At 37.5% G+C, this 24,868-nt stretch overlaps 1 protein-coding gene across 1 annotated transcript; it reads left to right on the top strand.

Annotated features, from left to right (window-relative positions):
- SLC5A7 (solute carrier family 5 member 7) lies at positions 1-24,868 on the top strand (the record flags this gene model as incomplete). The annotated part of the gene is made up of 8 exons (XM_080813624.1): positions 1-178; positions 5,542-5,655; positions 6,405-6,560; positions 11,180-11,328; positions 14,707-14,850; positions 19,185-19,338; positions 22,975-23,192; positions 24,242-24,868. The coding sequence occupies 8 exons, from the start codon at positions 1-3 to the stop codon at positions 24,866-24,868; spliced, it is 1,740 nt and encodes a 579-aa protein (XP_080669750.1).

Genomic DNA, 24,868 nt, shown 5'->3' with positions numbered 1-24,868 from the left:
ATGACTTTCCATGTGGAAGGACTGATAGCTATCATCGTGTTCTACCTTCTAATATTGCTGGTTGGAATATGGGCAGCCTGGAGAACCAAAAACAGTGGCAGCTCAGAAGAGCGCAGCGAGGCCATCATAGTTGGTGGCCGAGACATTGGTCTGCTGGTGGGTGGATTTACCATGACAGGTAGGTTCTGATGCCTCCGCTCCGTGCTGTCCACCCCTCCTTGGCTCCTCAGAGTGACAGGGCAGACGGTAGCCTTTGTCCTCTGGGGATTCCTTTTGTTCACTACTTATATATTCTAAAAATAATTTCACATTTATTTAAAACAAAGGTAAAATGGTTGCAACTCAGTAGTACTTGCACAAAATGATTTTATAATAAATCGCTGGCCAGAATATCAATGAAAGGAATCTGGGCTATCTGGACAGTTTGGTGGGTGGGAACAGAGTAAAAACAAAGAGGTGGAGAAAAGTGTCTTGGTCTTACAAGTTACGTGATAAAGTCAGCGTCTCATCATGTTCACTAACACAGGCACAAAGTTGTGACTTTGGGTTGTCTTAAATGATGAATGTCAATGAACATTAACTCGTGATGGCTTTCAACTGAATAAATCAGTTAGGGGCAACACAATTCCAAATTGATAGATGCCCTGTTTTGAAACCTAATTCTCCCACTTCGTAAACTAATTCCCTCGGAGAAGACAATCACATATTAGGAATCCACAGCACTGGAAAAATAAAAATTTCCAAGAACCTTGATATAAAAGGGGAAAAGCTAGGGTGTATCCTAACAGAAATGCCCCAGGCAGCATCTGCAGCCCCACTCAAACCACCTCTGGGTTCTGAGGGTCTGATGCCCCAAGGTGGTTCTGTTTAAGAGGTAACTTGCTTCTCTTTTATACTCTTCTTGGTTGCAGAAAATATTTCTGAAAAACAACAATTTAAAATTATATCTTTAACATTATTTGATAAATATTCACTAAAACACACATTTCACTTCTGATTCTTATTAGGTTTTTAAACATTAGCAAATTAATCCACACTAACTGGAACTCTGAGGGCCCATTGGAAAATATCCCATCAGAAATGATATCCAAATGATGCCCAGTTTCAGGCCTGATGTGCTATTAAGGTGATTCATCTGTAAATGGAGTAGTTTGCCAAAGCAATCCATGAAGACTACGTCACAGCTGGCCATCTGAAACTTATCATATTCTAGAATAGTTCATGGACTGTAGGTTTTATTTTTCAGATATAAACATCTTATGTTGTTTAACTCTGTCAACTATATATGGTTTCATATGATCTTCATGAAATTCTTTATATTTGAGTACCATGAAAGAACTCTGGGGTTAAGTAAGGACACAGAGTTACGTGTTAACGAGAACTAGAATAAGCACCAAACCCAGGTCTTCTGGCAGCCACGCCCTGAGTCTCCTGCACATCGCGCTGCAGGCAGACCTCCAGCTCACTGCATCCCCTTTCTTTATAGAGGCACATCGTATGTAAAGAGGTCCTTCTTTACCCTCTGTTTCTCAGTTTTTCTACATAGACACATACATAGAGCAAACTGTATCATGCAAAATATTTTCTGTGAAATCTAATATGCACATTTAGATGAGTACAAAAGCAGAGTAAGAATCATCCATAAGACTACCACCGGCATATACCTTTCCTGAAACGTTGGTATATATTTCCAGATGTTGTTTCTCTTATTATCCATCTATTGATGAACACTGTACACAACTTTACATCTTCATTTTCATTGTTTATTATACCGCAAACATTTCTTCATTGCCCTAAAGATCCAGATGTGATACTGGCATTGGAAGTGAATTAAAACATTGTGATTATATTCCCTTCAGGTTTTTTTCTGTACAAAGAAAATGAGAAGAAAAAGAAGAAAAACAAAATAAAACAAAGAAAGTTGGTCTCCCTCAAAAAACTGTTGAAAAGAATAAATGAGCTGCTCTATATCAAAGTCTTTGTTGACTGTAATTTTTTTCATTCTTATAATGTTCTATTTGATTTAATGCTATATCTACTGTGTTCATAAAGATAATATTTCAGAATTTGTTCTCATCATCTAGAATGATGTAACAGTCTATTAAGATATATAGAAAAATTTGAGTCGTGATGTTTTATATCATGGGTCATGGTCTAGCTCATTTTTTAAAGATTTTTTTCAGTCTTTCAGGACTGAAAAGAATCGTGGTCAGTCTCATAATTCATTTAAAATATGAACCGTATTACCTATACCTTGTCAGATTCATTGATTGTATATATTTGATAAAGAATAAAGTTTAAAAAATTAAAAATGCATATAGTTTGAAAGAATTCTTGTTCTCACTGGTGAATCTGACATGAAATATACAGACATGCAGAGCAAATTCTGGTGTGGAAGGGACGAGACTGGTAAAAATGTGAGGACTTTAACATGATAAGTAACCAACTTGATAATCATTCAGTCACCAAGTATGTTTTGGACAAAGGAGAGGAGACCTACACAATGAAAAGTGATCACTAATAAGCTTTGTGCTCATAAGACCATTTACTTTATGCAGTGAAACATTGTTGGCATGTTGTTAGCAGTTCCAGTTGCCTGCCAGGAGAATCAGGTCTCATTCTGCACCTGTGAGAATCATTTCTTCAAGTCCCAGTTAGACACCCAGTGGAGGGGGCATCCCTATTTATTTTTATTTTTTAAATTTTTATTTATTTTAATTTTTTAGTTTTAATTATCATATATTTTTATTAACATGTAATGTATTATTCATTTCAAACATACAGGTATGTGATTCATCAGCCTTACATAAATACCCAGTGCTCACTACATCACATACCCTCCCCAGTGTCCATCACCCAGTTACTCCATCCCTCCACCCCCCTTCCATCCAGCAACCCTCAGTTTGTTTCCTATGATTAAGAGTTTCTTATGGTTTGTCTTCCTCTCTGGTTTCATCTTGTTTTATTTTTTTCTTCTCTTCCCTTGATCTTCTGTTTTGCTTCTTAAATTCCACGTATCTGTGAGATCATATGATAATTGTCTTTCTCTGATTGACTTTTTTTGCTTAGCATAGTACCCTCTAGCTCCATCCAAGTCATTGCAAATGGCAAGATTTTGATTTTTAATGGCTGTGTAATACTCCATTGTATATATATACCACATTTTTGTATGTTCATCTGTCAGTGGACACCTGGGCTCTTTCCATAGTTTGGTTATTGTGGACACTGCTGTTACAAACATTGGGGAACACATACCCGTTTGGATCACTACTTTGGGATAAATACCCAGTAGTGTGATTGCTGGCTCACAGGGTAGCTCTATTTTCCACTTTTTGAGGAAATTCCATACTGTTTTCCAGAGTGGCTACAACTGCTTGCATTCCCATCAACAGTGTAGGAGGGTTCGCCTTTCTCTGCATCCTCGCCAACATTTATCGTTTGCTGACTTGTTAATTTGAGCCATTCTGACAGGTGTAAGGTGGTATCTCATTGTGGTTTTGATTTGTATTTCCATGATGCCGAGAGATGTTGAGCATTTTTTCATGTCTGTTAGCCATCTGTTTGTCTTCTTAGGAGAAGTGTCTGTTCATGTCTTCTACTCAGGGAAAGCCTGTTTAAATTTTCAAAAAGGCTTAGAATGAGAAAAAAAGTAATAGCATTTGTTATTTGTTAACACCCATGTAAAAGCTCCCAAGCAGATGAGAGTGGCTGCTAAGTGCATCCTTGTCCACTTTAGGATTTTGTATATAAACTTTCCACTTAAATGTGCTTAAAATTCCTTTGCAGGGAGCTCTTTTCATGTTAACTTTTAAACAATAGTACTAACCTTACAACATTTTCTTCTTTGCTTTGTATTTGGATCAAAAGTCAGATAAATTTTGGCATAAACACAATAGAGACACCTGTCTTTGACATATTATTTATTCTACTTACATTCTATGAAATTTCAGATAACTTTTCAGAGTCAAGTTTTAGTCCCAATTGGATGATACAGCCTAGTATTCAGACTCATATATGGTAAGCCAGCCTATGTTCCTTATAATCTTACACAAATTCTACAATGGATTCTTTAAAATATTTTGGCAATATTCTTCAAAGGATATAAACTATAAAGATTTAAGTGTTCCATTAATTTTAACTTTATCATAACCAAATAATAGAATAATCAAATATGGTATTGCTTTCTCACTGAAAATGGTAGAGTTTATAGATCTTTCTTGGTCCAACCTTGTTTAACCAACATGTGTTTTCTTTGGTTCTTTGACCTCCTCCTTCAACTATTATGCTACAGATATTCTATTAAATAATACCTGAAGAAGATAGTATTTCTTATTATGCTTCATGAAATATCAAATATCTTACTAAAAGACCCAGATTAAAACAAAGAATACAAGTAGGTATGCAGTCTACATCAAATACTAAATGCTATTTCTTATGCCTAAGTGTATGTTGGACACTTGGGAAGGGGGAGGGGAAAACTCACTTTAGGACACCTTGGAGTAGAAGTGTCCTCTCTCCTTTAACAATTTAAGAAAGTAAGTAATATACTATGATGGAGAATAGATCTGCCAAAATCCTATGTACCCAGGGTGTTTAAGAAGTGGCCTTATCAATAAAAATAAAATTTAAAAAAACAAGCACATACATCCATAACTGCACACATGTGCCCTCCCCCGTTCCCACCCTGCTCCACCCTGCCCTACCCTCTCTCCTCCCCCTGCCCAGGAAGGTAATTGTGATCAATGTGAGAAGATGAATACAATTAAAACAGAAGGACCTTAAAATAAAGAAACTTGACCTCATGTTATGGAAGCTGGGGGAGGAAGTTGCACTACTATTGAGAATAGAAATTGTCATATATTTTGAATATAATGTCAGACTTTAGGATATAACAATATTGTTTGAAAGTATTGATGACTAAATGGACTCAGAAAACACCCAGGGCAACACTGTCCTAGAGAAATATGATGTGAGCCATAAAAAGAATGTTAAATTTCTGCAAACCACTTTAAAAAACATGGAAAAATAGGGGAATAAATATAAATAATAGAATGTATTTAACTCAATACATTGAAAATGTTTTCATTTCACCAGGTAATTAACACAAAAAAATTATTGAGACAGCTTACATTTACTTTTGCATAGTCAGTTTTTTTTTGTTTTTGTTTTTGTTTTAAGATTTTTATTTATTTATTTGACAGACAGAGATCACAAGTAGGCAGAGAGGCAGGCAGAGAGAGGAAGGGAAGCAGGCTTCCCACCGAGCAGAGAGCCTGATGCGGGGCTAGATCCCAGGACCTTGGGATCATGACCTGAGCCAAAGGCAGAGGCTTTAACCCACTGAGCCATCCAGGTGCCCCATTGCATAGTCAGTTTTTGAAATCCAATGTGTATTTTACACTCAGAACATTTCAAACCAGACTAGCCATATTGCAGGAGCTCAATAGTCACAGGAGGCTAATGGGGACTGTGTTAAACTGAGCAGGTCTAGGGTATGATACGTATGGTGGCGTCTTTCCCTCACTGTTCATTCTATTTCAGCCACCTGGGTCGGAGGAGGTTACATCAACGGGACCGCTGAAGCAGTGTATGTACCAGATTATGGTCTAGCTTGGGCTCAGGCACCAATTGGATATTCTCTTAGTCTGATTTTAGGTAAGTGAAAGTTAAACCTTAGTGACCCACCAGTAAAGCATAAAGAACAGGAGTACGAATAACAAGTGAAATAACAAGTCAAACTGTGAATAACTATGGTGAAAACGAAAATGTTACCAGAGCTCTCTCAAGTAGATGTTACCAGAAATCAGTAACACTATGCTTAAGATTATTTGATCCCTTGATTGTGGAATATGATTTTTTTAAATCCCTTGATCTATGGTAAGAGTTAATTTCTTAACATATGATTTTTTTCCTTTCAAAAATAGTATAGAGGTATCATTAACAATGAATCAACTTGAATTATATCTGAATTTCTTTTTGTAACCAAACTAAGGAAAGGTCAAAAATATTATATAACAGAGTTCCTTTTTTTTTTTTTTTTTTTGCACTTAAAATACATTCATTGGATTATGTGCTTAATCAGTGTCTGAATGCTATGCTGGGTGATACAAAGGCATTTTAGTGAGTGCCACACGGGTCCATGTTTTTCAACCCACATGCCTTGGATACCACTCAGTGGTCCTTTGCATGCGTACAATGACAAATGTATTAAGAAATACATGTTTGGTTGCTAAATATGTCTTGGTTCTGTACTCACAGTATATTTCAGACTGGTTCTTCCACACGTATCAGTGTTCTAAAAAAATTATTTCCCTTGAGAAATTATAGCATAGTAAAAAGTTGGCAAAGACTATTATATTATGAATTTTTTATTTTCTCATAAACACTTGTTTAATTTATTTTAGGTGGTTTGTTCTTTGCAAAGCCTATGCGCTCCAAGGGATATGTGACCATGTTAGACCCGTTTCAGCAGATCTATGGAAAACGCATGGGTGGGCTCCTATTTATTCCTGCACTGATGGGAGAAATGTTTTGGGCTGCTGCCATTTTCTCTGCCTTAGGTAAGGACCTCTGCCTTTCTCTGGTTAACGGAGCATCACATACCCAACTTTACTCGCTTAAGCCACAGGCCAGGCCACCTGCAGCCTCCCTCATCTTGATGAATGCAACCATCTCTGTGCTTATTGTGCAGGGCTCCTCCTCTAATCTACACATAGTACAGACTCATCCTTCTAAAATGAAAATCTGCTCATGTCGCTTTACTGTTCCTTTCCAAACTTTTAAGTGAGCGCATAAAGCTTTTTATGACTTAGGCTCTGATTCCTCTCATTATCCCTCCCTTCCTTCTTCCATAACCCTAGACTTCACCTCCTCTCTTGCCTCTAACACTGTGAAAGTCCAGGTGCCCTCTACTTTGGACTTGTTCCCCCTCTGCCCTTTTGACTTCCGCCTAACTAACCAGAAAATGTCCTTCAGTCTTCTCTTAGACCTCATTTACTGGAATCATAATTCTGACCTTGCTGGATGACTTTCCTATGGGCTTCCCTAGGCACGTGGAATTCTCTTTTCATTGTATGATTATGTGCCTGTTTATCTGTATCACACCCAAAACCAACCTCATAAAAGGTATTATAAATTTCTTGAAGGCAGAATTTGTGTCTTGTTAATAGTTGTAATTTTATCACAAATAAATGAATGAGTGAGCGAATTATCTCTTTCTTCAAAAGAGAAGAAAAACAACAGTACTTCTTTTCTCAATGTAATCCTAAAGTACTGAGTTGTAGACATGTTTAGGGATCTAGAAAATGAACTTAGACTCCAATTAGTGCTAAGGGACAGCCCATCCTGGGCTCACTGATTCTCAGCCCATGTGTAAGGTTTAGAAAATGAGAGATTTCAGTGGGATCTTGGGAGATCTTCAGTCAGGCTTAATAACCTGCCTTTTGATCAAGGTGAAATATAAACCATTTCACTGGGCATTGATTTCCTTCTTGAAGATCAGCAGGGTTGGAAGTTCCACAACCTTCCTCAGTGAACTATGTGCATGTTTGGCATCCAGGCATCTGTGTGTGTTTCTCTCCATCACTTCTTACAAAGTAAGATAAAGGGCTTCAGTCAGTTAGACCCCAAGTGGTCAAACCAAAAGTAAGATAAGATGAATGTCCTTCTGCAGTATATATTCCAGACCACAAACTTGTCTTCTGGCTTCAGTATTATAATCAGATCTGACCTCTGTAATATCAGATATTTGTTTATGTTACCTTTCACTCCTTTCTTTTTCAGATTCCCATATAATCTTACCTTCTTGGTCTTCAGCTGTAAAATGAAGGGATGATTTGATGTAGAAAAGAAGAGAGCTTGATAATTATAAAATACTGTATAAGTCAGTGGAAAATGTTGCGCATTCTTGGTGCAATATAATAATACACCACAGTTGCCACTGCACTTATATCCTAATGAAATTATGTGTAAAAATACACCTCCCTTCCCACCTTGCTCTCATTAGCCAAGAAGCAATGGGTAGTTTATTTGTCATTAGTTTCAACACTAAAAAATGCTGATTTTAAGACAAGCTGCCCGCTGAGGTATTTTAAAAGGAGTGGGCTGAATAGCTAACAGAATACAAAATGTTCACTCTCATGGAATAAAGATCAATTTATATAATAGAGCCCTAAGGGGAGAATTGAATTAATAAACTAATATTTCTCTTTTTAAAAAAGGTTTTTGGGTTTTTTTTTTTTTTAAGAGAAAGAGAGCATGAGCAGGGGGAGGGGCAGAGGGTGAGAGAAGCAGACTCCCTGCTGAGCATGGAGTCTGCCATAAGTCTCAATCTCACGACCCTAAGATCATGATCTGAGCCTAAATCAAGAATCACTCAACCGACTGAGCCACAGAGGTGCCCCAACTAATATTTCTAAAGTATTTTGGAAATATAAACTTGAACTAAACTCTAAACTTTGCTGCAATTAGTTATTTTTGTATATGTGTGTGTCTATGTCTGTGTGTGTGACAGTATATATGTAAATATATATATATATATTGCTATGTATATCCCTCTCTACATAATGCTCTGGTAAAGAGAATGTGCATTTTTAGATTAACACATATTTTCTTCAAAAATGATAGTTGGACATAACGCAAAATTAACGTTTATTAGAAATAACTTGGAATGCTTAAGAACAGACAAACATAAGATCTATTACCACCTTCCTGTGAACATGCTTAGTTCACCACTGAAACTTAGGAGAATTTTAAACTGTCCTTTTGGTGTAAATGCACATCCTTTATATGCAATTTTTTAAAAGATTTTATTTATTTATTTGACAGAGAGAGAGATCACAAGTAGGCAGAGAGGCAGGCAGGGGGTGGGGGAGCAGGCTCCCAACTGAGCAGAGAGCCTGATGCGCGGCTCGATCCGAGGACCCTGAGATCACGACCTGAGTCGAAGACAGAGGCTTTAACCCACTGAGCCACCCAGGTGGCCCTATATGCATTTTTTTTTAAAGAAATACATATTTAGGAGTGCCTGGACGGCTCAGTCAGTTAAGCATCTGATGCTTGATTTCAGTCCAGGTCATGATCTCGGAGACATGGGATTGAGCTCTGCATCAAGCTGCACACTCAGGACAGGGTCTGTTTAGGATTTCTCTTTCCCTCTCCTTCCACCCTTCTCTCAACTCATGCAATCTAAATAAATAAATAAATAAAACTTTAAAAAAATGTATGTTTATACTTCTCACAACTGAAATTCAGTGAATGTTTATAACTTTATTTATAGTATGTTTATTTTTATGGTTGCATGAATAAAGTAATATTTCATAACAGATCTGGAAGTATAAACTTATTTTACTCACTACAAATGATGGAATCTTTAGAAAATATTTTTGAGAAAAAAATTTATCCCAGTCTTAATAGTGATAGGAAAGCTGGTGACTTCTTTAAAACCACTGAGTTGCAAACAAATGGTAGTATTTACCAATATCCAAATCTTTAGGATCCTAGTCTAGTGCTCTTTCTTCTATAGCATGTAGCCTCCCACCCCACCTTTTGGAGGTGTAGCATTAGTAAAAGTAAGACTTTTACTAATGGGTAGAAAATTAAACAGCAGCCCTAAGAGGCAGGGTAATAATTGTACTTTTCAAAATTCATGAGATATGGCTTAGAAATGTTGTTATTAAAGGAGAAAACCAGACCAAAAGAATGGCAAAGAATTGGAACTAAAGTTTCAACATGAAGTAAATAATTGCAAGGGAAAAAAAGTTTGTTATGTTTCTAAACAAAAATTACTCAGTTGTCCAAAGTCACTTATAAATAATTGAAATAATTGACTGCATTCCCTTGTCTTCATCCTCCAATTCCTTACCAGACTTTTCCTTTTATTAATTACCTTTACTCAAGAAAATAATTTTGTTACCAAATCCAAAGTACTAAGAAAAAAATCTTGAAAAGTATTTATATTGTTATCTTTGATATTATATATATTATTGCTCCTTCACAAAATGGATTTTCATCTCTGGTAGGTTGCATACACTGTTAGCATGCAATTGAGGGATGGTAGCGGTAGCAGAACGTAAGATTGCAATCAACGATACCAAAAAAATCACGTATTTGTTCTGTGTATGTTAACATTTCTATAATTGCTGTGTTAGTAATATAACATATAAACTATATAACTTTGAGAACAATGGGAAAGGGTTTGTAAACCAGCAAGTGAATTCCAAACTGGAAGTCCAGGAACAATAGTGAGTGATCCAATTGTCCATTCCCTAATATTCTCATTGGAAATACAGACACTAACAAACACAACAAACAAAGTCATAACATAGGAAAAACATAAATTTTATTTCTAAGGCAGATTTAAAATTCTGCTAATGAAAAAAAAGCTCTGCTAAATGAAAATTACTTAGATGATGTTAAAATCTAGCAGTGGGACTGGAATAAATTTTAACAATTTTATGATTTGCTTTTACAAAATTGTCTTAAACCTTGGTACCTTTTACCATCTGTTATCTAAAAAAAGCTAACAAGGAGGCACCTGGGTGGCTCAGTTGGTTAAGTGTCTGAATCTTGGTTTCACCTCAGGTCCTGATCTCATGGGTCATGAGATCAAGCCTCGAGTTGGGCTTTGAGCTCGGTGGGAGCCTGCTTGGATATTCTCTCCTTCTGCCCCTTCCCCTGTTTGCTCTCTCTCTATTTCTCTCTCAAAAATAAATAAATACATCTTTAAAAGAATAAAAATAAATAAAAATAAATTTAAAAAGCTAGCGGGGTCAGAGTTAACGCAAAATGGAAAATAGTGATTGTGCTTATTTTGAGGATATGAATAAACATATTGTATATAGCTAGTATATATCATGGAATTCTAAAGTCATGTCATGGGTTTTGGGTGTCCTACATGAATAAGTTACCAAAGCATCAATTTCAGAAAGAAAGAATATTTTTAAATATATATGTATTATATACTAAGTGTGTGTGTGTATATATATATACACACACATATGCAAGTTACAGAGATTTTAAGATTTTTATATGAAAAATTACATTAGCTGTTATCATCCAATACACTTCACATGACATGGGGAAGTACCTGCTGTCACTGAACATTCAGTATATCCTTGAGCAGAAGGTGGAATCCACTTGAGTACCTTGACCACAGAATTCTCTTGTCTGCTTTCTTCAGGAGCCACCATCAGCGTGATCATTAACGTCAACGTGCAAGCTTCTGTCATTGTCTCCGCGCTGATCGCCACTCTGTACACACTGGTGGGTGGTCTGTACTCTGTGGCCTACACCGATGTTGTTCAGCTTTTCTGCATCTTCATAGGCCTGGTAAGTGGAGCCAGTCACAGACTTTCTTCTTTTACTTTCTTCTCTTTCTTCTTTCTAAATGGTAATGTAGCATTTTATATGAACTCAGCAAAATTAATAGAAATGTTATTTTCCATCATGAGTAATACATAGTAAGTCATGTACCATTTGAAATTTCAAATTTCTCAGCGAATTAATTGGACAAAAAACTGTAGTCATTTTCTTGTTTTTTGACAGAAAATAGGCTCTCAGTTTAATTCTTAGAAAGGTCTAGAGCTTCCTTTCCTTCATGCCTACATTTGATGGAAACCTATGTGTGCCCTTCCTTGAGTTTGAAGACAACACATTTTACTCAGAGTTAAAATGTCACTGAGCAGGGAGCCCAATGTGGGGTTCAACCCAAGGACCCAAGGATCATGACCTGAGCTGAAGGCAGATGCTTAACTGACTGAGCCACCCAGGCACCCCCTGCATTGGTCTCTTAACCTTTCCATGTAATCATTTTAATTGATCCGTAAGACTGCTCATAAGACAGAAATTATCCCATTCAAAAAACTGTGGGTTTCAATATTAATCTTTACTATTTGGGGGGGGTCTAAAAACAAAGAAAATGTTTAATTATATAAGGCACTAACAAGATTTATCATGTATTGCTTTTAAGTCCTAAACTAGATTAGGTAATATATGTGTGTTTTATTCAGTAAAAAGTACTGTATAATTATGAGACATATTATTGATGCTTCATTAAAAGTGCTTTTGTGTATTATGAACACATTTTAGTCAGTGATGAGCCTTTGCAAACTCAACATCTTAAAATGTGAAGACTGTATTATTACATATATAATAATATCCAACATCTAGGACATATCCAAGAAAATGGCGTGAGCACTCCATGCTGGGCACTGTAGTGGGTTCATACACGATTGTTATCCCGGCTGTGCAGCCTTTACGGCCAGTGCCCTTGGAGAAAGGCCACGGAAAGAAGAAGCTGAGACTGCACATCATGACTCCCTTCTCATGGATGACTAAAACACCCTTTGAGATTTCTCTTTTTTCCTTCTTTTTCTCAGAATGAAAAGCTCTTTATTTTAGGACTTACACTAGACAGAAATGAAAAATGAAGTCAAATCTCATATTCATTTTTTTAATTTTCTAGTATCTTCAATAATGGGAAGAAATTTTTAAAAGAATGGACTACAACTAAAATTACAGTTTAGCCATAAACTGACATATGCTAGCAATGATCACAACATTTCCTCTTTTTCCCTTAGCATCTATGTGCATGTCATGGAATCTCATTCACTAGTAGCTTTGTTGAATTCAAGTCAATTTAATTTGCTCAATGATTCCTATTTTCTTATTTTTAAATTGTCAGAAGCAAATGGACAGTGCTGAAATTCATAATTCTCCTTAGCATCATCATAACCTTCCAGAAATAGATCTCTGTTCGGAACATTGGAAGCAAGTTTGGTTTGGCAATGACAGATCTCTTAGCTGATGCACTTGGTATTTTAAGAAAGGCAATGCTATGGCACCTGGGTGGCTCAGTCAGTTAAGCGTCTGCCTTCAGCTCAGGTCATGATCTCAGGGTCCTGGGATTGAGCCCCACATTGGGCTCTCTGCTCAGCAGGGAGCCTGCTTCCCCCTCTCTCTCTCTGCCTGCCTCTCGGCCTACTTGTGATCTCTCTCTCAAATAAATAAATAAAATCTTTTTTTTAGAAGAGAAAGAAAGTAGCTGGGGCACCTGGGTGGGTCAGTGGGTTAAGCCTCTACCTTCAGCTCAGGTCATGATCTCAGGATCCTGGGATCAGGCCCTGCATTGGGCTCTCTGCTCAGTGGGGAGCCTGCTTTCCCCTCTCTCTCTGCTCTGTCGGCTTGTGATCTCTCTCTCTGTCAAATAAATAAATTTTTTAAAAGATTTTATTTATTATTTGACAGACAGAGATCACAAGTAGGCAGAGAGGTAGGCAGAGAGAGAGAGGAAGGGAAGCAGGCTCCCCACTGAGCAGAGAGTCTGATGTGGGGCTTGATCCCAGGACGGTGAGATCATGACCTGAGCCGAAGGCAGATGCTTAACCCACTGAGCCACCCAGGCACCCCTCAAATAAATAAATTTTTAAAAAAAGAAAGAAAGAGAAAGACAATGCCAGGGGATGAAGCTATTTACTGATGATATATGTAATTTCTCATTGCCTTTCATGAGACCAGAACTTAAAATACATAGGGGTATAAATCAAGCATGCCAGCATAAAGGTGATGGGACAAATATATGTGGGGACAGATGTTAGAGTGGTCTTCTATAAAATGTGACTAAACTGATGAGGAATCGAGTTGTCTTGGTTACTAGTTAAGAGACTATTGACTTGACTGGGTAAAAGGCCAAGCTTGGTTTGTTTTCCAAGCTGCAAATGGCTATACATGCATACATAATTAATGAATCAATTCACACCTTAAACTATCTCCTTTTCTCAAATTCTCCAATTCTGTTGATTTTATCACCATCCTTGGAGCTCCACCACTGTAAAGTTGAAGTTCATCTGTTCATTTTCCTCTCTCTGATCTCTTCCTGCTGTAATCTAAGGGCTCCTCAATCTCCCTTCAGAACCCTTTTCAGTACCAGTGTCTTTCCATTTCCAATATGATGGCTCTATTTAAGGCTTTCATCTGGGTCATATCAGTGCACCTACTATTTCTCCTGACTATCCCTTCTCCTAAGCTCACTGTTCACATCTACGATATTAAAATGCAGATGAAATCTACTAAAATCTTTTTACAACTCAGAAGAAATGCCTCTAGCTTCCAGTTGCTACAGAACAAATATAAACCCCTTTGCTTTCAATTCAAATTTCTTGCCATGTGTTTATGTTTATCTCTCCCATTTCCCTAAGCCACTCCCATGTCAGCACACCTTGTCATGCAAAAGACCTGAGGGCTCACCCGGTGTGTTCTCCTCTACCTTGTTCCACATAGAAGGCCTCCCCATTCTATTCCTTATTTTTTATTAGCACTGGGCTCATCCTTGGAGTTTTGTCTTACCCACCAAATTCTCAATCAGCTCTTTCCTTGTCACTTTAATAAATGGACATCTTTCTCTAATTCAAAGAAAACATGAAAAGTTTATATATCAATATACTTAATGTTCTTAAACTTAATGTTTTCTTCCCAAAGGTTGGCTGACTGCTTCTATAACTGATAGGACATGGTGTAACTAAACGCAGGCATAGATAATATGTTACTCTAACTTTTTAAATCAGAATTTCATGGTGTCCCACAAAGAACGTGATTCCAGGTTCTTCTCTGTCTGAACAAAAGGAGAAACTGAGCTGTGCGGTCTATGAAAAAATAAAACGTGTGGCAAAAGTCGTAGCTTAACTCTGTCACGCCCCTCTTTGGTTGCAGTGGATCAGCGTCCCTTTTGCCCTGTCACATTCTGCAGTTACTGACATTGGGTACACTGCTCTGCATACCAAGTATCAGAAGCCTTGGCTGGGGACCATTGAATCATTTGAAGTCTACACTTGGCTTGATAGTTTTCTGCTGTTGGTAAGTAATGCCCTTACCTGAGGACTGCAATCTTATTTTTCCTAAAATCAAATGCATTTTTAAGATTTAAGGCTTGTATGTAAATTTCACCTACTGCTGCACATCTCTTTCTGCACTGACTGCTTCTTATTGGAAGATGGGGCCACTTACTATGGTAGCTGACTAGTGTCAAAGTGGAGAGAAAGTGAAGCCTTAATGGGAGAATGTCTATGGGGTGATGTATGGTGTATCCATATTTCTGTTGTGCTGTAAGTCAGGAACAGCATGCCCTACCCCCAGGGACTTCCCCAGTCTGAGGCCACGCCATCTGAAAGTTTTAATTTGTATTTTGGAGTAAGGCATTAAAGCCAGCTTCTTCTGAAATAAGTAACCCATTTAGTCCCTAATTACTGATAAGCAAATTATTGTCAAAAGGCCTTTAGTGCACATAGAAGTTGGGAAAAGAGGTGTCATTCAAGAAAGATGCCAAGAAAGAAGCTCTGGGAAGTCAGAGACAGCTTAGGAACATGCAGAACTTTGGGGTGAAGGTGTTGGTAGTGAGACGTGGGGCACAGAAACAGTAAAGGCAGATCACAGATTGACAGAAGAGGGGAAAGCCAAAAGAACCTGCCAGATTTTGTGATTTTGCTAACTGGAGGGATTACTTACAAAAATAAAACATTGTATTTAATTTCAAAATAAATAGATTAATGTTTATATCAAAGTGAAGGGGAAATTATTTTTGTTTCCTTTTTAAAGGGCTCATGATATTTTGTCATTTCACTTTGTATTTGTTACACTTTGCTAAATTTCAGTGCTTAAAGTTTATGTGTCTGTCCTAGTAGAAAAATTCCTGGTAAGGGGTGCCTGGGTGGCTCAGTGGATTAAGCCTCTGTCTTAGGCTCAGGTCATGATCCCAGGGTCCTGGGATCAAGCCCCGCATTGGGCTCTCTGCTCGGCAGGGAGCCTGCTTCCCCCCTCTCTCTCTGCCTGCCTCTCTGCCTACTTGTGATCTCTGTCTGTTAAATAAATAAATAAAATCTTTAAAAAAAAAAAAAAAAAAGAAAGAAAGAAAGAAAGAAAAATTCCTGGTAAGGCGGGGCACCTGGGTGGCTCAGTGGGTTAAGCCTCTGCCTTCGGCTCGGGTCATGATCCCAGGGTCCTGGGATCGAGCCCTGCATTGGGCTCTCTGCTCGGCGGGGAGCCTGCTTTCTCCTCTCTCTCTGCCTGCTTGTGATCTCTGTCTGTCAAATAAATAAATAAAATCTTTATAAAAAAAAAAAAATTCCTGGTAAGAAGATAGGAAGACATGTAAACAGGTTGTTTCCAGTGGTGGGGTGAGGGCAGAGCTTCTTTCCCAAGGATTGTTAAGAAATATTTTGGCTGACACTTTTCTAGAACGGCTTATAATTATGAATTGAATGGAGAAAGTTAAATGTAACACGTATGTGAAATTTCGTCTGCATGGCAGGGTATATTTATGATGATATGGAGGAGATTACGGCACTCAAAGGTAGGTAGTCTGTTGATAATCACACCCTTGTCTGAGAGAGGGATTGAAATAAAGCATCAAGACCCTGAAGTCATTTCTCCTACACTACACTTTAGTCCTCAGATTTATTAATCTTCAAAATAATGCATTATATCCAATGACTGCTAAAGTTTCTTCCATCCCCCCAAATTATATGGCCAAGTCCTGTTCATTCTTCAAAATGTAGCATAAGTGGTAGTGAAACAGTAGATGTTGAATGAATGAGTGAGTGAACTGTAGAAGTATGCCTTGAAATGTTTCACCAAGGGTCTCTGATCTTCCAACTGGCTCTCTGAACTTCCACTTGTCATAAGTGACTTGTGGAGTCCTGCTCTGGATTTCTCTGAGGGATCTCCCAGCCCCACCTTGAAACTGCTCGCTGATAGCAGTCCTCCCCTGGCCTATTGTGGTGGCCCTTCACAGTCTCCATGCAGCAGCGCACCTGCATCTCACTTGTCCTAATCCTTCTTCCACCTTTGCCATCAGGGCTTCTGTTTGTCCGTGGAGGTCAGATTTTACCTTATTTACAAAGCTCTGATGACTTAAATGTCCAGAGAGATTGGCATGTAAAATTAGAGTGTATCAATTCATACAAGCATTGAAATTATTGGTGACTATTCACTGGCATAGAAAATGTTAATGATATTCATATAGTCCTGACTTGTAATGGTTTGACTTAACAGGTTTTCAACTTTGCAGTGGTGAGAAGGCAATAGCATTCAGTAGAAACCATACTTTGAATTTTGGTCTTTTCCCGGGCTAGCAGTATGTGGTATGATCCTCTCTCATTGTGCTGGGCACCAGCAGCCAGCCACAGCTCCCAGTCAGCCATGAGGGTGAACAACAGATACACTGACGAACATTCTGAACCCATACACCAAACTGCTATTCACTTTAGGTATAGTATTCAATGAATTATATAAAATAGTCAACACTTCATTATAAAGTATCTAACATTTATGTTAGATGACTTGCCAAATTATAGGCTACTGTCAGTGTTCTAAGCACATTAAGGTAGGCTAGGTTGAGCTATGATGCTCAATAGTTTACATATATTAAATGCATTTTGGATTTTGAATTCAGATTTTTTCAGCTTACGATGGGTTTATTGAGATGTAACACCAACATAAGTCAAGGAAGATCTGTATTGATTAACAAGTTACAAACCAAAGGAAAAGTTTTGGAAGAATATAGACTTGAGGCATGGATTATGAATTTTAGAATTTCTTCTTTTACTTTTTTTTTAAACTTTTGAACATGTATAGCTTTTATATGAGGTGATTATTCTGGAATCAATACATGTCAAGCACTCTTAGCACAGAGGTGAAAGTGATAAACAATACATCCCAGAATTTAGAGCCCAGTGAAAGAAGACCGGCAATTAAAGAAACAGCTTCAGTACGTTGTAATATGGAAATTCATTCACCAGTTCACTCATTCATATGATAAGTATTTATTGAACACAGACTCTAAGCAAGTCAAAGAACCATGGCTGTAATCATGGGGAAGGTATTCCCCAGCCTCCTCTTTAGCCACTTCCACACACCCTAACCTTTAATTAAACTAAAAAAACAGTGGTCTCAGAGCTGCTTCATTGCTTTTTTTCTTTCTTCCTTTTTCACACTGAATTCTCTGCTAGGTGCTCTCTTCTCTCTCCATCTCTACCTTGTGATACCCTCTCAATGCTTAAGAACTGACTCCATGTCAGTTCTGTAGGTTTCCCTGATTACTATGCAGTTGTCCTTCCTCCCACTTTTTCCCCGGCCTCTGTTACCCCTGATTAATTAATTGTTCTCAATTTTCTTCCCATTCATACCTCCTTATAGAAGGCAACAAATTACATTACAGTTCACTGTCTCCAAAACTTTTTTGATTGTATATCCTCAACAAGAATTTTAAGCATACTCCCGAAGTAGGTATGTGTAGTTATGAATTACTTACACATAGTGTACTAATAAGTTATATCATTTAATTTAAAAAGTAACATGTAAGTATGAGGTAAAATTGAGTATAAATAGAAATTCTAATATTTTCTTTGAAGCTCTTTATATTGTCTTAAGCACTCTGCACACCCTGCTTTGGAAAACGCTGGATTTCATTGACTCTTCCAGTGAACAGGGAGCTCCAGAGCAAGAACCATTCCCCTCAAAACCATCCTACTACCTGGTCCAGAAATATTTACTGGGTTTTATTAATTCAAATTAAAGTTACTCCTTTCAGAATCTTAATTTTTTTTGAAAAAAAAATTATGATGGTTAAAACCTCCAGATGAAAACAAATTGAAGGCTTCTGGATAGTTGTAATGCAGTTTAAGTAGGTAAATTAAAGAATAGAAAAGATTGGGCTATGTAATGATGAAGGAAGAAACTTGAGGAAACTCTGCACAGTTGAAAACATGACAACGACGTGATTGCCATTGAGGTGTTTGGCAGGTAGGACCATTTATGGTACATAAGAATCAAACATATGACTATTGTGTAGGTATTACTATTGTGTAGGTACTGCTATTCCTGTAGGTAGATATCATTAAAACAAACTAAAGAAGTTTATCTTTCACACCACTGTGTTTTGTAAAGATGATACAGGGTGATAAACTCATGGCTATTTTGATTTTCAATTAATAGAGTTACTTATTGGATTATGTAACCTTTGCAAGAGCAGTCATGGTTCATAGTGTATATTTTCCATTCCAATTGTTCCTTCATGACATACACAAACACTTAAAAAGATGACTGAATGTGACTATAAAAAAATCTCATTTAAAAATACCTAATGCATATTGCTTGGCTCCAATTCATTCTGAGTCCCTTTTGTTCCCATGCAGATGCTGGGTGGAATCCCATGGCAAGCCTACTTCCAGAGGGTCCTCTCTTCATCCTCAGCCACTTATGCTCAGGTGTTGTCTTTCCTGGCAGCTTTTGGATGCCTGGTGATGGCTCTACCAGCCATACTCATTGGGGCCATTGGAGCATCAACAGGTATATCTCTTGCAACTTCACTAACTGACCCACTGAGATTTCACTGAAATGACCAATTACCACCCAGCTGCCCTCCCTCTCCCACTTGCCCTCTTACCTCCACTTAGTTGAATGTTTCTCATCATATTCATATAGAGACCTTTATTATAGCATTCAAGTAATTGTATCATAGCTCAGTGTCTCCAGTTTTTGATGCTTTCCCCACCAATAAAACATATGTGAGCATACCCCTTCATGTTGATATACTTATCAATTGCGTATATGTAATTCTGTCAACAGTGGTTCTCAACAAAAGTACACATTGACATCATCTGGGGAAGAGAAGAGATGCTTTAAAAAATAGCTCTTTCTATCCTACCCCACAGGGATTTTATTTTAATAATATAAGGTGGAGCCAGAAACCAGGGTTTTTTTTTAAAGCCCCTTGGTTGGTCAAACTTAACCTGATTTGAAATCTACTGGCTTAGAAATTTAATGACACCTAAAGACCAGTTTGAACTTGAGATTTTCGCTTTACATTTGTAATTGTTTCTTAAGTAAGAGTTTTCTTTCCTGAAGAAATAAATTAATAAGTGTGCAGGTAACGGTAAAATTAAGGCACTGAGACTTAGGGAATAATTTATTCAAATTTGGTAAAAAGAGCATCATAAGCTAGTTAGCCTCTATCTAAAACATTTTTAAAATCTCACCATTAGTTTAATTGAAATTGTTAATTATTCCTGACACTTACATATCTATGCTATATGACTTCCATGAACATTCATGAAAATACATCACAGTAACCCAAATTCAAAGAATTCCATAGGTATATATCATTAAAACAAACTAAAGAAGTTTATCTTTCACTCCACTGTGTTTTTTAAAGATGATACAGGGTGATAAACTCATGGCTATTTTGATTTTCAATTAATAGAGTTACTTACTGGATTATGTAACCTTTACAAGAGCAGTCATGGTTCATAGTGTATATTTTCCATTCCAGTTGTTTCTTCATGACATAAACAAACACTTAAAAAGATAACTGACAAAGGTGATTGTGTGCCTTTGAGTAAAAGATAGCACTTATGTCAGAATCAGAAAAAATCTGACTTCTGTCTGTGTGTGGGTGTGACTGTGTGTGTGTGTGTGTGTGTTGTAGGACAACAGACAGAGAAAAACAAAGTGAACTCTATTTTTTTCTTGGATTGAGTACACATTCTTGGTTGTTATTTCTGGCACCATAGTAGTCTCAATGAATGCTATAAAATTGGTTTCAACAAAGTGTAGCTTTGAACAATCATAGTAGAAAATGGAGGAAGAAAAAAGTGGTAAGATCCAAGGGAAACTGCACTTATTTGGTCCTGGAATTATGCCATCAAAGCTCAGCAAATAAAAAAGGAGCTATATTAATGTACATTTAAAGATTCCATTGTATTCTTCAGTACACGATAGTATAAGTAAACAGCACTGGGTGTCATACCCAAACAATGAAGCATGGAACACTACATCAAAAACTAATGATGTACTATATGGTGACAAATATAACACAATAAAAAAAGAACTATATATTCAAAGATAAACTTATTTTTTTGTTTGTTTTCACCATGATTTTCTCTATCTTGCATACAATAAGGTCTTAATGGCCACTTTCTACATAATAAGAAAAAAAGAGATTAATTAGCACAATGCAGAATTTCACTAGCTAAAAAATCAGTTTGAAGATGTAATTTCTTCTATGAATTCTAGAGTTCAGCAGACCAACTCACCATAAAATGTAAATAATCTTATACCTTATTTTACTAGTGGTTCATCTCAGATTTTGTTGAAAAAGAATAATATTAATGTTGATGAGTCTTCAACTGGTATATTGGATAGGTTTGTATAAGTCAAAACACTCGGGTTTTGGGCTGCATTTAAAAGAATAATGGAGGGGTGCCTGGGTGGCTCAGTGGGTTAAGCCTCTGCCTTCGGCTCAGGTCATGATCCCAGGGTCCTGGGATCGAGCCGCGTATCGGGCTCTCTGCTTAGCGGGGAGCCTGCTTCCTCCCTCTTTCTCTGCCTGCCTCTCTGCCCACTTGTGATCTCTGTCTATCAAATAAATAAATAAAATCTTTAAAAAAAAAAAAAAAGGAAGAATGGAAAATTTTGGAAAGTAATGCTGACAGTGTTTAATTGATCATGCAACTCCTTCAATTATGATAAAAAGACATAAACTTTCTTAAACAAAAAATACAGTGTCCTATTTTTCTTGTAGTATCAATATCAGACATAATTTCTAAGTTTCAAGTTTAAAAACTTGAAAGCACATTTTCTTATTTTATTTTTTTCAGAAAACCTTTTATATATTTGAAGAAACTGCATGTTGTTTACTTTGGCTTTGTGGTTTTAAAAAACATTTTCAGGCACATATATTATTTATTGTATAAAAACGTAGTGGTTGTACCATTTATGTATGTAATTTCTAAATCAGCTTCACTGTGTTATTTTGTGAGATAAAATAAACTGGTAATACTCTGTAATAAAATTTTACTCCAAAGGTTAATATATTGCACTAACTATAATTTGGTGACTTCCCAGACTTGGCAAATAGTATCATCATTCAGACCTATGCTATCAGATTCTTTCAGGATATTCTGCATTGTAAAGGCATGCCTGAGAGATCCCAATGTTCATTAAGGTTTGCGAACCACTGAATGAATCCAATGATGATTCTTCTTTTTACTTCTTGCTTTAATGAAATCAAGCACTTGCCATTTTCTGCCCATTTCTCTCTTATCCTCGCAATGTCAAACTTGCTTTTAACATTGCTTTTAACAGCCTGGCCCACAGACTTAGAGATGTGCTGCAAAGTGCTGTCTGGCCATCTCTGGTGCCCATGCCCTCCTGTTTCCTTGTGACTTTTTCTATCTTTTATGTTTTGAGTCCCTTTACACAGATTCCAAAATCCTTCTGAAGTGCAGTCTCATACCTGCACTTTCTACTCGATAAACAAGGACTTTCCTTTATCTACCATGCCTCCTGTTTCCAATAAGTGGAATCCAATGCAAGAAGGAATATAGTTGGGGGAAAAATAATGCTGAGGGTCCTCCAAAACCAAGTTTATATATGGGAAGAGGATGGATGAGAATATCTCCACTATTGCATGTGTGACTGAGGACTGGATCGCTAAGTGTCCTCTCACATCTCCAACTGATTGAAGAACTACTCCATGCTTTTGTTTTATAACATTTGTGTTCTGTGATTCTGTACAATTTTATGTCATAATTACAGAAGAGAAATAGGTAATAACTAGGTAGATAAGTAGATAGATAACTGATGATTGAAAGATAGGCAGATAGATGATAGATGATGATTGATAGATAATTAGATGATAGAAAGATAGATAGATAGATGATAGATAACAGGTCTTATGAATAAGGCTAAGTGTACCCAAACCCATTAGAAGCCAGAATTACATATAAGACAATGGACTTCCCACCCACTTAGACCAACATACCTAGTTAGATTTCTAGACCGAATTATAGACTTCTCCTCTAATTAGACTTATTAATTCATTCTAAATTTCAAAAGCTCTTAGTAGATAGAATGACCCCCAGATGGATAAAGAACATACGGTTCTTTGGATGTTTTTATATTTGTTTTTTTTCTGTTCAACAGACTGGAACCAGACTTCATATGGGCCTCTAGATCCCAAAGACAACGATGAAGCAGACATGATTTTACCAATTGTTCTGAAGTACCTCTGCCCTGTGTACATTTCTTTCTTTGGTCTCGGTGCAGTTTCTGCTGCTGTTATGTCCTCAGCAGATTCTTCCATCTTGTCAGCAAGTTCCATGTTTGCCCGGAACATCTACCAGCTTTCGTTCAGACAAAATGTAAGAATGTTTTTTCTTCAGACATAACATTATTGTTGTTGTTTTGTTGTTGCTGCTGTTGTTGTTGTTGTCACCTTTATATTTATTGTGTCTGTAGTATTATATATATAGTAATATCCTATATTCAAATCAGACCCTAGTTTGATGAAGCACACAAGGTTAAATAATGCCGAATTTTATTTAAGCTGTACATAAACATTTTTAATGCATGTTATCATTCATGTTCGTATGGAAGGGAACATATCAACACTAGTATTTTTTTGAGAGGTACATTCATATTGCTATAATTTACATTTCTTGTCTTTCTAATGAAAGAGTCATGAAACCTAAAGTATCAAAAAACTTTGAGTTTGATCAAGATGATTTAAAAAAAAAAAACTTGAAGCAGAACATAGTGAGCAAGTTATTTTGTGGGCATTTGTGCAGTTGAACTCCCAAGTCTACATTGGCAAGAAAATTGCCTCTCAGTGTGATTGAGCTGACTGAATCAAGTCGGTGCAGAACACCACTGTTGTGTCACTGAGGAGCCAATTGCCCTATTCACCGTCCTCCTTCACTAAGGCTTTGTGTTTCTCTAGTTTTTCTAGGTCATAGTGAACAAAATGGTCCCACTTGTTTTTAAGGTGGCTAGACTTAAAGATGATGGGACTCCCAAGAGACAGCAAGCAAGAGTGGGCCATGCCTCCTCACAGCCACCTAGGAATTATTCCTTAATATGTAAAGTCCTTTATGTGATGTCCTTTCTTGTATTATTATTCCCCTATGACGGCACAGTAGCTCACACCCCTCTCCCATGCACATTCAGGGAAATGTGTAGCTGCCCATGCTTCCGCACATGGCACACAGAAACCCCCCCCCAAAGGCCCACCAGGGAGGCCACCTAGATGGCTTACTTCCTCTGCTGTGGTTTAGGCTGATTTTGCCCACATTGAACTGTGTGAACCAGGGGAATTGTTTAGACCAGTTTTAAAGCACAGAGAGGCATCTCACTCTTCACCTAAATGAACCAATGCACTGTGTGAAAAGCTGTCACTGGCAATTTCTTGCAGGCATCAGACAAGGAAATCATCTGGGTCATGCGAATCACGGTGTTTGTGTTTGGAGCGTCCGCCACAGCCATGGCCTTACTAACAAAGACCGTGTACGGGCTCTGGTACCTCAGCTCAGACCTCGTTTATATCATCATCTTCCCCCAGCTGCTCTGTGTGCTCTTCGTCAAGGGAACCAACACGTACGGGGCTGTGGCAGGTTACGTGTCTGGCCTTTTCCTGAGAATCACCGGCGGGGAGCCATATCTGTACCTTCAGCCCTTGATCTTTTACCCTGGCTACTACTCTGATAAGAACGGCATATATAATCAGAGATTCCCATTTAAAACCCTCGCCATGATTACCTCGTTCTTATCCAACATTTGCTTCTCCTATCTAGCCAAATACCTCTTTGAAAGTGGAAGCTTGCCTCCCAAATTGGATGTGTTCGATGCTGTTGTTGCAAGGCACAGTGAAGAAAACATGGATAAGACAATTCTGGTCAAAAATGAAAATATTAAATTGGATGAACTTGCCCCTGTGAAGCCCCGACAAAGCCTAACTCTCAGCTCCACGTTTACCAATAAGGAGGCCTTCGTCGACATCGACTCCAGCCCAGAAGGGTCTGGGACTGAAGATAACGCATAA

Source organism: Martes martes (assembly GCF_963455335.1).
Source record: "Martes martes genome assembly, chromosome: 9".
Taxonomy (NCBI): Eukaryota; Metazoa; Chordata; class Mammalia; order Carnivora; family Mustelidae; genus Martes; species Martes martes.
Note: the sequence above shows the minus strand (reverse complement) of the source record. Positions and strands in the feature narration are given on the sequence as shown.